This window comes from Saccopteryx leptura, chromosome 2 (assembly GCF_036850995.1).
Source record: "Saccopteryx leptura isolate mSacLep1 chromosome 2, mSacLep1_pri_phased_curated, whole genome shotgun sequence".
Taxonomy (NCBI): Eukaryota; Metazoa; Chordata; class Mammalia; order Chiroptera; family Emballonuridae; genus Saccopteryx; species Saccopteryx leptura.
In genome coordinates, this window is record NC_089504.1 from 12,380,735 (window position 1) to 12,394,151 (window position 13,417).

At 45.1% G+C, this 13,417-nt stretch overlaps 1 protein-coding gene across 1 annotated transcript; it reads left to right on the forward strand.

Moving 5' to 3' along the window:
• The first annotated feature begins 3,490 nt into the window (after positions 1 to 3,490).
• On the forward strand, positions 3,491 to 13,104 carry PDCL (phosducin like). The gene is made up of 4 exons (XM_066367234.1): positions 3,491 to 3,641; positions 5,485 to 5,661; positions 8,929 to 9,110; positions 11,411 to 13,104. Exons 2-4 carry the CDS (start codon positions 5,490 to 5,492, stop codon positions 11,960 to 11,962), a joined length of 906 nt encoding a protein of 301 aa, XP_066223331.1. The 5' UTR covers positions 3,491 to 3,641; positions 5,485 to 5,489; the 3' UTR covers positions 11,963 to 13,104.
• Positions 13,105 to 13,417: the final 313 nt, after the last annotated feature.

Genomic DNA, 13,417 nt, shown 5'->3' on the forward strand with positions numbered 1-13,417 from the left:
ATTTAAATCTAATAAGTGAATGACTATAAGGTAAAAAGAATAGGGGATGTTGGGAGGTGGAAGAGAGTAGAGGGGGGATAAATGGTAGTGGAGAGAGACTTGACTTGGGGTGGTGAATATACAGTACAATATACACATGATGTATTGTGGAATTGTGGACCTGAAACCTGTATCCTTTTTTTTTAAACATTTGTTTTTGTTTTTTGTTTTTACAGAGACAGAGAGAGGCATAGATAGGGACAGACAGGCAGGAACGGAGAGAGATGAGAACCATCAATCATCAGTTTTTTGTTGCGACACCTTAGTTCATTGATCACTCTTTTTTTTTTTTTTTTTAAATTTTTTTTATTTATTTATTCATTTTAGAAAGGAGAGAGGGAAAGAGAGAGAGGAGAGAGACAGAGAGAGAAGGGAGCGAGGAGCAGGAAGCATCAACTCCCATATGTGCCTTGACCAGGCAAGCCCAGGGTTTCGAACCGGCGACCTCAGCATTTCCAGGTCAACGCTTTATCCACTACGCCACCACAGGTCAGGCTGATCACTTTCTCATATGTGCCTTGACCGTGGGCCTTCAGCAGACCAAGTAACCCCTTGCTCGAGCCAGCGACCTTGGGTCCAAGCTGGTGAGCTTTGCTCAAACCAGATGAGCCCGCGCTCAAGCTGGCCACCTCAGGGTCTCGAACTTGGGTCCTCTGCATCCCAGTCCGATGCTCTATCCCAGGGGTCCCCAAACTACGGCCCGCGGGCCACATGCGGCCCCCTGAGGCCATTTATCCGGCCCCCACCGCACTTCCGGAAGGGGCACCTCTTTCATTGGTGGTCAGTGAGAGGAGCATAGTTCCCATTGAAATACTGGTCAGTTTGTTGATTTAAATTTACTTGTTCTTTATTTTAAATGTTATATTTGTTCCCGTTTTGTTTTTTTACTTTAAAATAAGATATGTGCAGTGTGCATAGGGATTTGTTCATAGTTTTTTTTATAGTCCGGCCCTCCAATGGTCTGAGGGACAGTGAACTGGCCCCCTGTGTAAAAAGTTTGGGGACCCCTGCTCTATCCACTGCGCCACTGCCTGGTCAGGCGAAACCTGTATAATTTTATTAACCAATGTTACTCCAATAAAGTCAATACAATTTTTTTTTAGTTTTTTATTTTTATTTATTCATTTTTTAGAGAGGAGAGAGAGAGAGAGAGGAGAGAGAGACAGAGAGAGAGAAGGGGGGAGGAGCTGGAAGCATCAACTCCCATATGTGCCTTGACCAGGCGATCTCAGCATTTCCAGGTCGACGCTTTATCCACTGCGCCACCACAGGTCAGGCAAAGTCAATACAATTTTTGAGAAAAGAAATTCCATAGGGCTTAGGGAAAGTACTTAAGGAAGTACAAATTTAGAAAGGGGCCCGCTTACCAAGATGGGTTCAGATCTCATCAAAGAAGGTGAAGTTCAGCCCTCTGGACAGCAGAGAGATTCGATGGTTTCCCCAGGCTGGAACTGGTTGCTGGCAAGCAGGAAACAAGTCTCTGGGCCACAGGCAAGCTGCCCAGGACTTTGCAAAGCAAACTGGTACCACAGCAACCAGTTCCAGCCTGGAAGCCTTTGGTTGTTGATGCAGGCAGGAGGCCTTTGGAAGCTGGTGGAGTGGAAAAATTTGCTGAGACAGAGTGAGGTTTCATGGTCATCAAGGGACCAAATGTAGTGGACCCCAGGGCTGGGGAAAATCTCCACTGGATGTCCTTTCAGCCATTCCACTGCCCACTGCCCACCCAGTGCCCTCTCCAGAGAAAGCTTATCACTGTGCTTACTGCAAAGTGCAGATACTTAAAGGAATTCTGTCCATTACTGCAAAGCAAGAAGGTTGAACTATGAGCTGAGAGGCAATGAATTGTTTATCAAGACGGGAGCCATTAGAAACTGCCTGCCATAGACCTCAATCTACTAAGAAATTGAATTAATTATGAAAACCTTCCAACAAGGAAAACTCTGGGTCCAATGGTTTCACAGGTGAATTCTATTAAACATTTAAAGAAAAAATATCTTTCCATTCCTGACTCTCATTTGCTCCTCAAAGGTAACTTTTTAAATTTCTTATATATGTATTTTTCAATGATTTTCTTTTGCATATAGAAGCAAATATTTGTTCATATGTTTTTATGCAAAAGACAGTAAACTAATGTATAATGTTCCTCATCCTGCTGTAAGAAAAAAACCCCCAATAATATATTCATGCAAATATATCTATAGAATGAACTTCCAGGAGTGAAATTGATGGTTAAAGGTATATTTTTGCAATATTGAAAGATATTTCTCAACTGCCATACATAAAAGAGTTGTATCAATTTACACTCTTACCAGCAATATGTTCTCCACAGTCTCACTGGTGTCAAACTTTTTTTTATTTTTAACAATCTGAATGGTGGAAAATGGTATCTGAGAGGATTTTTTTAGAGATAACTAGGAAAATAGTTCTTATCTTTAAAAAAAAAAAAAAGAAAGCTTGAATATGCAAGAGAGAGAGAGGAGGTAATAGGAGCAGCGTCCTTGACTAAGCGGGAGGGGTGGGATTCATTTAATTGGTACTGATCAGGGGGGTTGTTGGCACATTTGGAGAGCGGGCTCAAGTGCAAGTCTCTTGATTGCTTCTATTTTTCAGGGGAAATAGGAATCAAGGTCATAAACTGATCTAGGAGAGGGAAGGGAGCGTGGAAGCTTCTCAGAAGAATATCACAATACTAATTTGCAGACAATTTCAGGTGGTTGTAAAACCATAAAGTAAGAGTCTCTCAAATTAAGAGCCCTATTTATATTGTATCATTTTATATGTTGTGAATGAATCAATTTACACAAAGCTTTCTTTGAGTTACTTCGTGGTGTGTATTGGACACCTCAGTAAGGACTCAGAAATCATTTTAGATTTTAAAAAAGTTGCAAGAACAAGGTTACCCTATATTCTTTAACCCAAATCCCCAAAGGTTAACATCTTCCATAACCCGTTGTATAATGATCAAAACTTGACCCAAGACTATTTTATTAGTTGATTGACCTTATTCAAGTTTGTCAACTGTCCCATTCATGTCCTTTTCCTGTTCTAGGATCTAATCCAGGATTTCACATTGCGTTTAGTAACCATGAACCTGGTTTCTCTTTTACAATTTTAACACAAGGGAAAAAATTATTTTCAACCCAAGAGCTGTGTTCTTGGGCAAACTGCTTAATGTCTCCGATTGTCTTAACAGAGGCGATGTAATTAAAAACAATTAAAAAAATGCATATGAAATAGTTTTGGAAACTTCAAAGGTAACTAAATTTTTCTTACTGTTAAAATTGGGCTTATATAATGCAGCTTTTCATTGGAATTAAAAAAAAACAAACAGGAGCATATTACTATTGTCGAGGTGTTTTGTCCCAAAGCTGGACCCGTAGCTGCTCCGTCGGCCGTCGGGAGAGGCCTCTTCTAATTGGACTGTGAGTGCTCGCCCTGACATAGGAAGGCCATATTATTGGTCCGTGCAGTCGGGACGGCTTTTCTCTTAGGGCGCTGATCTAGTTCTTTTCCTCCAACCGAGCGCTCTCTTTCTTCTGAAGTATCTGGAGCTGCCAGTCCAAAGGGATTCGGACCGAACGAGGCCGGGTAACTGTATTGAGGTCAGCAGGGAAGAACCGGCGGGCATGGAATGTGGGTGGGAGGTGGTCACATATGGGTGGTGGGCGAACCTGCATTGTCCACGCGTCCCTTCGACCCTTGTGGGTCTCCGCGACGTCCCTGCCCCGCCTCGCCCGCTGGCCCTAACCCCATCGTGCTCCCGCAAGGGTTCTTCGCGCCCCTCCGCGAGCCCTCCACTGGCCCCGCCCTCCCCTCTAGCCCCCGCCTGCTGGCCCCGCCCTCCCTCTAGCCCGCCTGCTGGCCCCGCCCTGCCTTCTGACTCTTCTGCTGGCCCCGCCCTCTCTTCTAGTCCTGCTAGTCCCGTCTTCTCTTCGAACCCGCCTGCGGGCCCCACCCTCACCAAGCACGCTATTCCCTGGTCGCTCTCTGCCCACGGGGCACCACTGCCTTGGCCACTCCACGCCTCTTTTAAGTTTGGTTCTGCTCCTTCTCTTAGTACCTGCTCCTTTCTCTCAATTAACCCTGCTTCCTTTGCACCCCTCTACTTGTCTGGCTGCTGGGATCCCAGATTTCCCCACGGATCCAGCCTGTCTCCATTTGGGTTTAGCAAATTGTGCAGAGGCCTTGTGCTGAGTATTGGAGGTCTCTACTTTCTAGAGCTTACTGCCCCGTGGGAGAGTCATTTTGTATCAGAGTGTGACAGGCCCGGTGGTAAGTCTTTAACGAAGGAAACAGTATTGCTAGGCTTCCTGGAAGGAGTGCTAGTGTCCACCCTCCCTGCTGGATCTGCTATCAGGCTGTGACGGGCTAAGCTGTGCCTTTTTCCCAATGCCCCCGGCTTCTTCTGATGGGGAATATTGGCTCTGACTGTTGTCTTTTAAAATTTTTTTTTTTTTTTTTGTATTTTTCTGAAGCTAGAAACGGGGAGAGACAGTCAGACAGACTCCCGCATGCGCCCGACCGGGATCCACCCGGCGCGCCCACCAGGGGCGACGCTCTGCCCACCAGGGGGCGATGCTCTGCCCCTCCGGGGTGTCGCTCTGCCGCGACCAGAGCACTCTAGCGCCTGGGGCAGAGGCCAAGGAGCCATCCCCAGCGCCCTGGCCATCCTTGCTCCAATGGAGCCTCGGCTGCGGGAGGGGAAGAGAGAGACAGAGAGGAAGGAGGGGGTGGGGGTGGAGAAGCAAATGGGCGCTTCTCCTTATGTGCTCTGGGCGGGAATCGAACCCGGGTCCCCCGCACGCCAGGCCGACGCTCTACCGCTGAGCCAACTGGCCAGGGCTCATGGGCCCTTCTTTTAACCAAAGTTGGTAGGGCTTCAGACCCCATCTTTCCAAACCTTCAGTGTTGAAGGTTGAAGGCAGCAGACAAGCAAGTGATTGACTTAGTGACTCAGCATCATCCACTGGATGTTTTTCTTTTAGGGGTTTTTCCTGAGAATTCTTACCCAATATTTCAGTTACCCAGCATCTTAACTGATAGGAAAATATATGTGTAAATAAAACCCCTAGTCAGTAAATAGATTTCTCCAAGCCACTGCACTTACAAGTACTAGTGTCTCTTATATGGAAGATGGTGACTGACACCTTCAGTTTCTTACGTTCAGGCTCCCTGGGGCTGACCCCACAGCCAGTCCCACCATTTGCTGTGAAGTTTGGCAAAGAAACTTCGCATATCTGAGCCTTAGTTTTACCTTATGCAAAAAGAGCATGATTAGCCCTATCACACAGGGTCATGGTATGGATTTGTTGAGATTCTGCTGATGAAAAAAAAATCACTTTTAGGGTCTTCTAAATAGGAGCATAAGTGAGCTCCTACTCCTCAGATTCTGGTCCGTCTGGTTCAAGCAGTGAAGAGCCTGAGATGCCTGTTGCCCTTTCCCAGGCACCATGACGACCCTGGATGATAAGTTGCTGGGGGAGAAGCTGCAGTACTATTACAGCAGCAGTGAGGATGATGACAGTGACCGTGAAGACAAGGACGGAGACGGGGGTGCCCTGGCCGGCAGTGCGATGCCTGCAGATGCTGAGTTGGCAGGTGAAGGCATCTCAGTTAACACAGGTACTGGAAATCCCTGTGCTCTGGGGACAGGTTTAAAGATGGACGTTAAGTATGTGTCATTTGGAAGTCTCCTAATTACTTTGCTCTAATTCCCGTCCCACTTGCAGAGATAACCTAGTGTTGCTGTTTCACTGTGCATGCTTCTAGCCACATCACTGTACAATACAAACATGTGTACAAGCAACACAGTTATGAACACAGACTGGCCTGAGTGTGAATCCAACTTCTCAAGTTAGTAGTTGTTTGATATCACGTAAATCATAGATATGAATATATTGGTAGTATAAATTCCTAGAAATGGCATATTTACATTTTTACATTTCAGTAATTCCAAATTGTTTTCATTAAGATGGTATCGTTTTACAGTTTAACCAGCAGGAAGATATTTCTTTGTATACTTTTTGGTCTTTGGCATCCCGATGGATGACAAATGGTAACTTATTGTAGTTTTATTTTCTCCCGTTTTGAGAGTGACGTTGAGCATCTTTTCATTACTTTAGAGATATTGCTATATTCTTTGCTCATTTTTACTTTTTTATTTTTACTTAGTGAGAGATTGAAAGAGAGACAGAGATAGAGAGAGACAGGAAAGGAGAGAGATGAGAAACATCAACTCGTAGTTGCAGCACTTTAGTTATTCATTGATTGTTTCTCATATGTGTCTTGACTAGGGGGCTCCAGCCGAGCCACTTGACCCTTTGCTCAAGCCAGCGATCTTGGGCTGAAGCCAGCCACCATGGGATCATGTCTGTGATCATGTCACACTCAAGCTGGATGATCCTGTGCCTAAGCTGGTGACCTTGGGGTTTTGAACCTGTATCCTCAGCATCCCGGGTCGATGCTCTTTCTGCTGTACCATCACCTAGTCAAGTTCTTTACTCATTTTTAAATTGATTGGTTGATCCTTTTATTCTTAGGGTGTTATATATTAAGGAAATTAATCTACGGCATGAATTGTAAATATTTTACTGATTTTTTGTTTTTCTTTTGACTTTATGTGTTTTCCTTTTTTTTGTGACAGAGACAGAGAGAGGGACAGATAGGGAAAGACAGACAGGAAGGGAGAGATGAAAAGCATCAATTATTTGTTGTGACACCTTAGTTGTTCATTGATTGCTTTCTCATATGTGCCTTGACGGGAGGAGGCCACAGGAAAGCGAGTGACCCCTTGCTCAAGCCAGCGACCTTGGATTCAAGCCAGTGACTTTGGGCTTCAAGTCAGTGACCTTGGGCTTCAAGCCAGCGATCTTTGGGCTCAAGCCAGCGACCATGGGGTCATGTCTATGATGCCACGCTCAAGCCAGCGACCTTGTGCTCAAGCTGGTGAGCCCGTGCTCAAGCCAGTGACCTTGGGGTTTTGAATCTGAGTCCTCTGCATCCCAGTTTGACACTGTATCCACTGCACCACCATCTGTTCAGGCTTGACTCTATATTCTTTTCCTGGCAAAAATTATTTTTCTGTACTTAAAAGCATTATTTTATATTTTCTTAATTTTGTTTCTAACTTAAAATCTATCTTCACTCCATGCTTTTTTCATTGTATTTTTATGATTTCATTTTTTTTTTTTTGTATTTTTCTGAAGCTAGAAATGGGGAGAGACAGACAGACTCCCGCATGTGCCCAACCGGGATCCACCCGGCACGCCCACCAGGGGGCTACGCTCTGCCCACCAGGGGGCGATGCTCTGCCTCTCCCGGGCGTCGCTCTGTTGCGACCAGAGCCACTCTAGCGCCTGGGGCAGAGGCCAAGGAGCCATCCCCAGCGCCCGGGCCATCTTTGCTCCAATGGAGCCTCAGCTGCGGGAGGGGAAGGGAGAGACAGAGAGGAAGGAGAGGGGGAGGGGTGGAGAAGCAGATGGGCGCCTCTCCTGTGTGCCCTGGCCAGGAATCGAACCCGGGACTTCTGCACGCCAGGCCAACGCTCTACCACTGAGCCAACCGGCCAGGGCTGATTTCATTTTTTATACTTAAAATTTATTCACTCATTAATTTGTTTTTTACTGTGCCGTATCACACTGTTTTAAATTATTGTGCTATAACTTGCTTTAGTATCAGGTAGGGCTACTCTCCACTCAGTCCTCTCCTATGTCATTATTTTCCTAACTCCTGCTTTATTCTTTTTCCAAAGCAATTTTAGGAGCTTACACACATTTGTATAATGAAGCACTTTCATTGGGAATGCAGTAAATATATAGATTAATTTAGGGGTAATTGACAACCTTATGTGATATTGGGTCCTCCTGGTCAGGAATATGGTCTTGTTTTTCCATTTATTCAGGTCTTTCTTGTGTTTCTTGGTAGCATTTTCCTCACATAGATTTTTTTTAATCTTTTCAGGTATATAGCATAGTGGCACATAGAGTCTTATTCTTTTCTGTGGTAACAGAAGACCTCCAAATCTCAGCGGCTTGTGACAGCAAAGGATCACTTCTCCATTGTGTCACGTGCTCCCTATGGGTCTGCAGTGGCTCTGCTTCTGCTTTCATGTCCTCATTCTGGGGCTGGCTAGGGACCCTGATTCATGGCCAGGTGTAGGGAGAAAGGGAGGCTGTTAGAGACACGTAAAGGCTCACAAATCTTTGCTCAGAATCCATTGGCCAAAGATAGTCACATGACCAAGGCCAACATCAGCCGTCTGGGGATACTGGTAGGTCACATGGCAAGGGGCAGGGAGATATAGAATGAAGCAGGGAGGTGTGAGAGTAGCTTGAATAACAGAACAACCTGCCATGATGTTATAAAAATTCAGATCACACAGAAGTATGGAAAGGAAAAAGTAAAACTTCTCTCTCACCGGTCCCTTTAGATCCTGCTACCTAGAGACAACCACTGTTAGCAGTTTACCTATCCTTCTAGCCCTTTTTCTATGCGCGTACAAATGTATATAGATATCCATAAATATTTATACATATACATACTGTTATTTTTCCAAAACTTGTATGATCATACCATGATACTGTTAGGCATTTTACTCTCTCTCTCTCCTTTTTTATTTTTTGGACTTAATATATTTGAATATTTTTAATGACAGGAAACAGCTACTTCTTTCTGCGAGTTCCTGTACTTTCCTTTGAGTAGATGCATCACAGTTTATTTAACGCATCTCCTAACATTGGGCCCTTACCTTGGCCCTTTAAGCATTGGACGCCATGCTGCCCTGTGTCAGTGTCACTGTGTAGTTGATGGAGCGAGCCTGAGACAGTGTGAGCTGGTCCATAGTTCCTTGTCCATGCTTCTTGGCTACCTCCATGGTCTCCCCTAACCCAGGTCCAAAAGGCGTGATCAATGACTGGCGCCGCTTCAAACAGCTGGAGACAGAACAGAGGGAGGAGCAGTGTAGGGAGATGGAAAGGCTGATCAAGAAGCTGTCGATGACCTGCAGGTCCCATCTGGAGGAGGAGGAGGAGCGACAGAAACAGAAGGACCTCCAGGACAAGATCAGCGGGAAGGTAACCCGTAGCACCCAGTGTTTTCTCAGGTGCTGCCCTGGCTGCCGCAGCCGGGGTTCATGATTCCGGAGGAAGAGGGTGTGTGACTTGGCCTCCAGGAAGCTGTACAGCGCTGGGGAAAGGACAGAGTCATGCCACAACTCAGACATACATTGGTTTGAATCTTAGCCCAGCCACTAGTGACTGGGGACGTCTCTTCCTTTCTGAGTCTGACTTTTCGTTAAGTGAGGTCAGTATTTCTGCCTGACAGGGTACAGTCCCCATCACAGTGCCTGGTCCATTGAAAGTGCTCAGTAAATGTGAGTTTCTGTCCTTTATTGAACTCTGACCTTGGACTAGAAATCAATGGGGTTGATACCCTCTGGGGTTGGGGGTATTATCCTCAGTATAGAGATGATGAAACCAGTGCTTGAAGATGGGAGGGGACTTGCTCATGGCCGTGCAACTAAGTGAAAACTAATAGGAATTAGGATTCTAAGGTTTTCCTGCTCTTTTCATGATGTTGCTCTGTTTCACTGGAAGCCTGTTCATGAGAATTTATGCTAATGAGCTAATACAGTAGAAGCAAATAGGCACTCTGGAAGATATCTGGAACTAGGTCACTGCCTCTCTCTTCCCCGTGTCAAAAAGACTCTATTTAATCCCCTGCTCTCTGAGCACAGATGAATGTGGAGGAGTGCCTGAGATCATTTGGCCATGGGCCAAAGCAGCTCTTGGCTGGAAGTACCAGGCAGGATCAGGGAGCAGATAAGAGGATTGAGTGAGGAGCCATTCACTGACCATAGAATGATTTCAGGGCATGCGACTCAAAAACCCTCATGGGTTGGAAAGAGCCGCTCTGGCAAGCAGAGGTGGTATGGAGAGCTGAGATGGGAGGAATACTGGGCATGAGAGTAGAACAGTGAACTTGGTATGGCACTGGCTGTGATTGGGCGGATGTGTCCTGATCTAGTGCGGTTCCTCCGCCTCACCCTCTAATCCAGGGGTTCCCAGACTACAGCCCGTGGGCCACATGCAGCCCCCTGAGGCCATTTATCCACCCCCACCCCCACTTGGGGAAGAGGCACCTCTTTCATTGTGGTCAGTGAGAGCACACGGATGCAACCTGTGCTCCTGGAGTACTTACTAGATGCGGCACCGCCGCAAAGCGTGGCGTTGCTCACGTACAGTACTACTTCCCTTTTGTTTACTTTAAAATAAGATTTGTGCAGTATGCATAGGGATTTGTTCATAGTTTTTTTATAGTCCGGCCCTCCAATGGTCTGAGGGACAGTGAACTGGCCCCCTGTGTAAAAAGTTTGGGGACCCCTGCTCTAATCCGTGCAGGTCAGGCAGAGCTAGAGCTTGTTACGGGCGGGCTGCCTGGCAGGACCAGGACAGGGAAGAGGCTTTTTAACTTAAGCTGGCTGCAGGGCCGTGTGCCCAGTCCGTTCTGTGCTTCCTTATGCTGTGGCTGCACCCTGTCACATGGTCACATGGGACAGCCTCGAGTGAGGCTCCGCCTGCCGAGTCATCTTCAGCATGCAGGAGACCCCGGAACTGGATATTGCCTGGAGGCCTGGAATAGGGAGTGGTGAAGCAAAATATGGCCCCTGATGTCGTCCAGTTTTATAAAAAATATATGGAAACATGAAATGTTTATGATATAATAATGCTAAGTGCCAAAAGCAGCTTGTAGCTTAATTGGGACACCCTCAATTCCTGTTATAAAATCAAAAGCCATTTTAGCATGTGACTGTATTGTGTGGGTGGAGGATGCCCGCGCGCGCAGGGGTGTGTGTGTGTGTGTGTGTGTGTGTGTGTGTGTGTGTGTGTGTGTGTGTGTGTGTGAGTGCGCGCGCGCACTGGGCAGGAATTCTGAGTATTCTTTTTAAAATTTCTCAATATCCTGTTGTCTATTCAACAAAAACAAAACCATGTGTAAAATAATCCATTGTCAAGATTCACAAAAAGGAAAAAGCTCGTGGAGTGGTATTATCTGATGCTGTCTGTTTGGATTGAGAAGCAGGATTGATACAGTAGTTAAAAACCTGAACTTTTAAAAAATCTAGTTTGAATCCTGGCCTTATTCTGGTGACCTATGTGAACTTGTCCAATAAGCTCAGGTCCTGGAACCTCATTTGTAAAGTGGGGTTAATAAAAGGTCCTTTCTGGCGAGTTAGCTGAGAGTTCAGTGAGATGTGAGGCGCGTGGAGCACTACGCACGGTGCCTCCTGTGTCATAAGCGCGCGGTACATATTAAGTGTTACCACACGTGTTCAGCTCATGTTCCTGATGCTCACTTGCTGGTCCTTCTTCAGATGACTCTGAAGGACTTTGCTATGATGGACGAGGACCAGGACGACGAAGAGTTTCTGCAGCAGTACCGGAAGCAGAGAATGGAAGAAATGCGGCAGCAGCTTCACAAGGGGCCCCAGTTCCGGCAGGTGTTTGAGATCCCCAGTGGAGAAGGGTTTTTAGACGTGATTGATAAAGAACCGAAAAGCACCCTCATCATGGTCCATATCTACGAGGATGGCATTCCGGGGACCGACGCCATGCACGGTTGCATGCTCTGCCTTGCCGCGGAGTACCCAGCCGTCAAGTTCTGCCGGGTGAGGAGCTCAGTTATCGGGGCCAGCAGTAGGTTCACCAGGAATGCCCTTCCTGCCCTGCTCATTTACAAGGGGGGCGAATTGATTGGCAATTTTGTTCGAGTCACTGACCAGCTGGGCGAAGATTTCTTTGCTGTGGACCTTGAAGCTTTCCTACAGGAGTTTGGGTTGCTCCCAGAAAAGGAGGTTTTGGTGCTGACGTCTGTGCGTGACTCTGCCACCTGTCACAGTGAGGATAGCGATTTGGAAATAGATTGAACTGGTAATCTAGTGGCATAGATTTCCCATTGTTTGGGCTGGAAGACACATGTCTCTGTTTATTTTTATCCTCCCAGTGTCTTCTGGCTTTGCCGCTGCTCTCCTTAGTCCCTTTTATTATATGGAAAGTCTTAGATTAAATCAAAATGTGGACTCACCTTGTGACTAGCAGTACAGTGACTTAAAATGGTATAAACAGGAAGCTAGGCTTTTGCAATGTTTACTTAATATTCTCCACCATGACATCCCTGCTGTTTCCCTGTCAGTACATTGCATTAAGGAAGTGTATTCAGATGATCTCAGAGGCCTCTGCCAGGTCTGGGAGTATAATCCTATAGTTAGTATGTTATTTGCACCATAAACAGTACATTTCCTTTATCAAGTGATTGTAAATTATATTTAATTGTAATCAGATCAGGAGACCAAGAAGGCAGTTAAGTTTTTTCCCCAAAACCCTGTTCTCTGTTGGGTTCTTATTTTAAGGTTCCAGACAATGCGTGTTTGTCCCATCAAGAGGGGTGACCTCCGTTACTGGCTTTGATTTGTCCTCAGCATTATTTCTAAAGTGGGAGGCAGGATTCACGCTGCCCACCCTGCTGATTCTGGCAGACTAGTTGGACGTAGAAATGAGAGTGAGTGTCTCTCTCTTATTTAACAAAGTAATTTCTTTGTTGTTTAATGTAGAGAGTTTTAAAAAACTTTCCTCCCAATGTGTTTTCTTTTGTAGACGTAGACATTGTGTTTGTTGTTAAAACAGCGGGATCAGTCTGAACATACTATTTATAGTATGGCCCCCAATACGGGACACTTTTTTCATGCCGTGAAATACTCTTCTACAACATTTTTAAAATGGTTATTGATGTTCCATTGTACAGATAATATGCTTGTTGGGTGTCTCTTAGAAAGAAAACAGCAAAGACTTTTTTGTTACAAAAGTAATAGTTGTTCATTGTAGAAAATGTTATAAAAATTATTAAGCTAAAACGATATTTAAAAAGCCTTATAATTCCACCAACCAAAAATAATCCTTGTTACCATTTTTACAGTTATCTTTCTAGTCTTCTTTCTGTGTATGTGTCATAATGATTGTCTCTCTTTTTGTTTTTTTCTTCTTGTTTTTGCTTTAAAAAATGTACATTTTAGGGTCAGGAAAAATGTAATCTGGAAATAAATATTAGCTTAAAAATTCAGTTTTGCTTTTCTTGGCTGTTTAGGAATTGACTCTATGATAGATCTTGAAAATATCTGTTTTTAACAGAAAGAAAGGACGTGGTTTTTCTGTTAATAAAACCTCATTGTAAATGTGTGGAAAGTTATAGATAATTATTAAGATTCATAGACAACTGTTGTCAATGTTCTAGTTTATCTCCTTTTGGTCTTTTTCATTGTTTTTAATAATTGAGAACTTACTGAACTTATGTGTTGTTTTATTTAATATATCAAAAATCCTTTGAC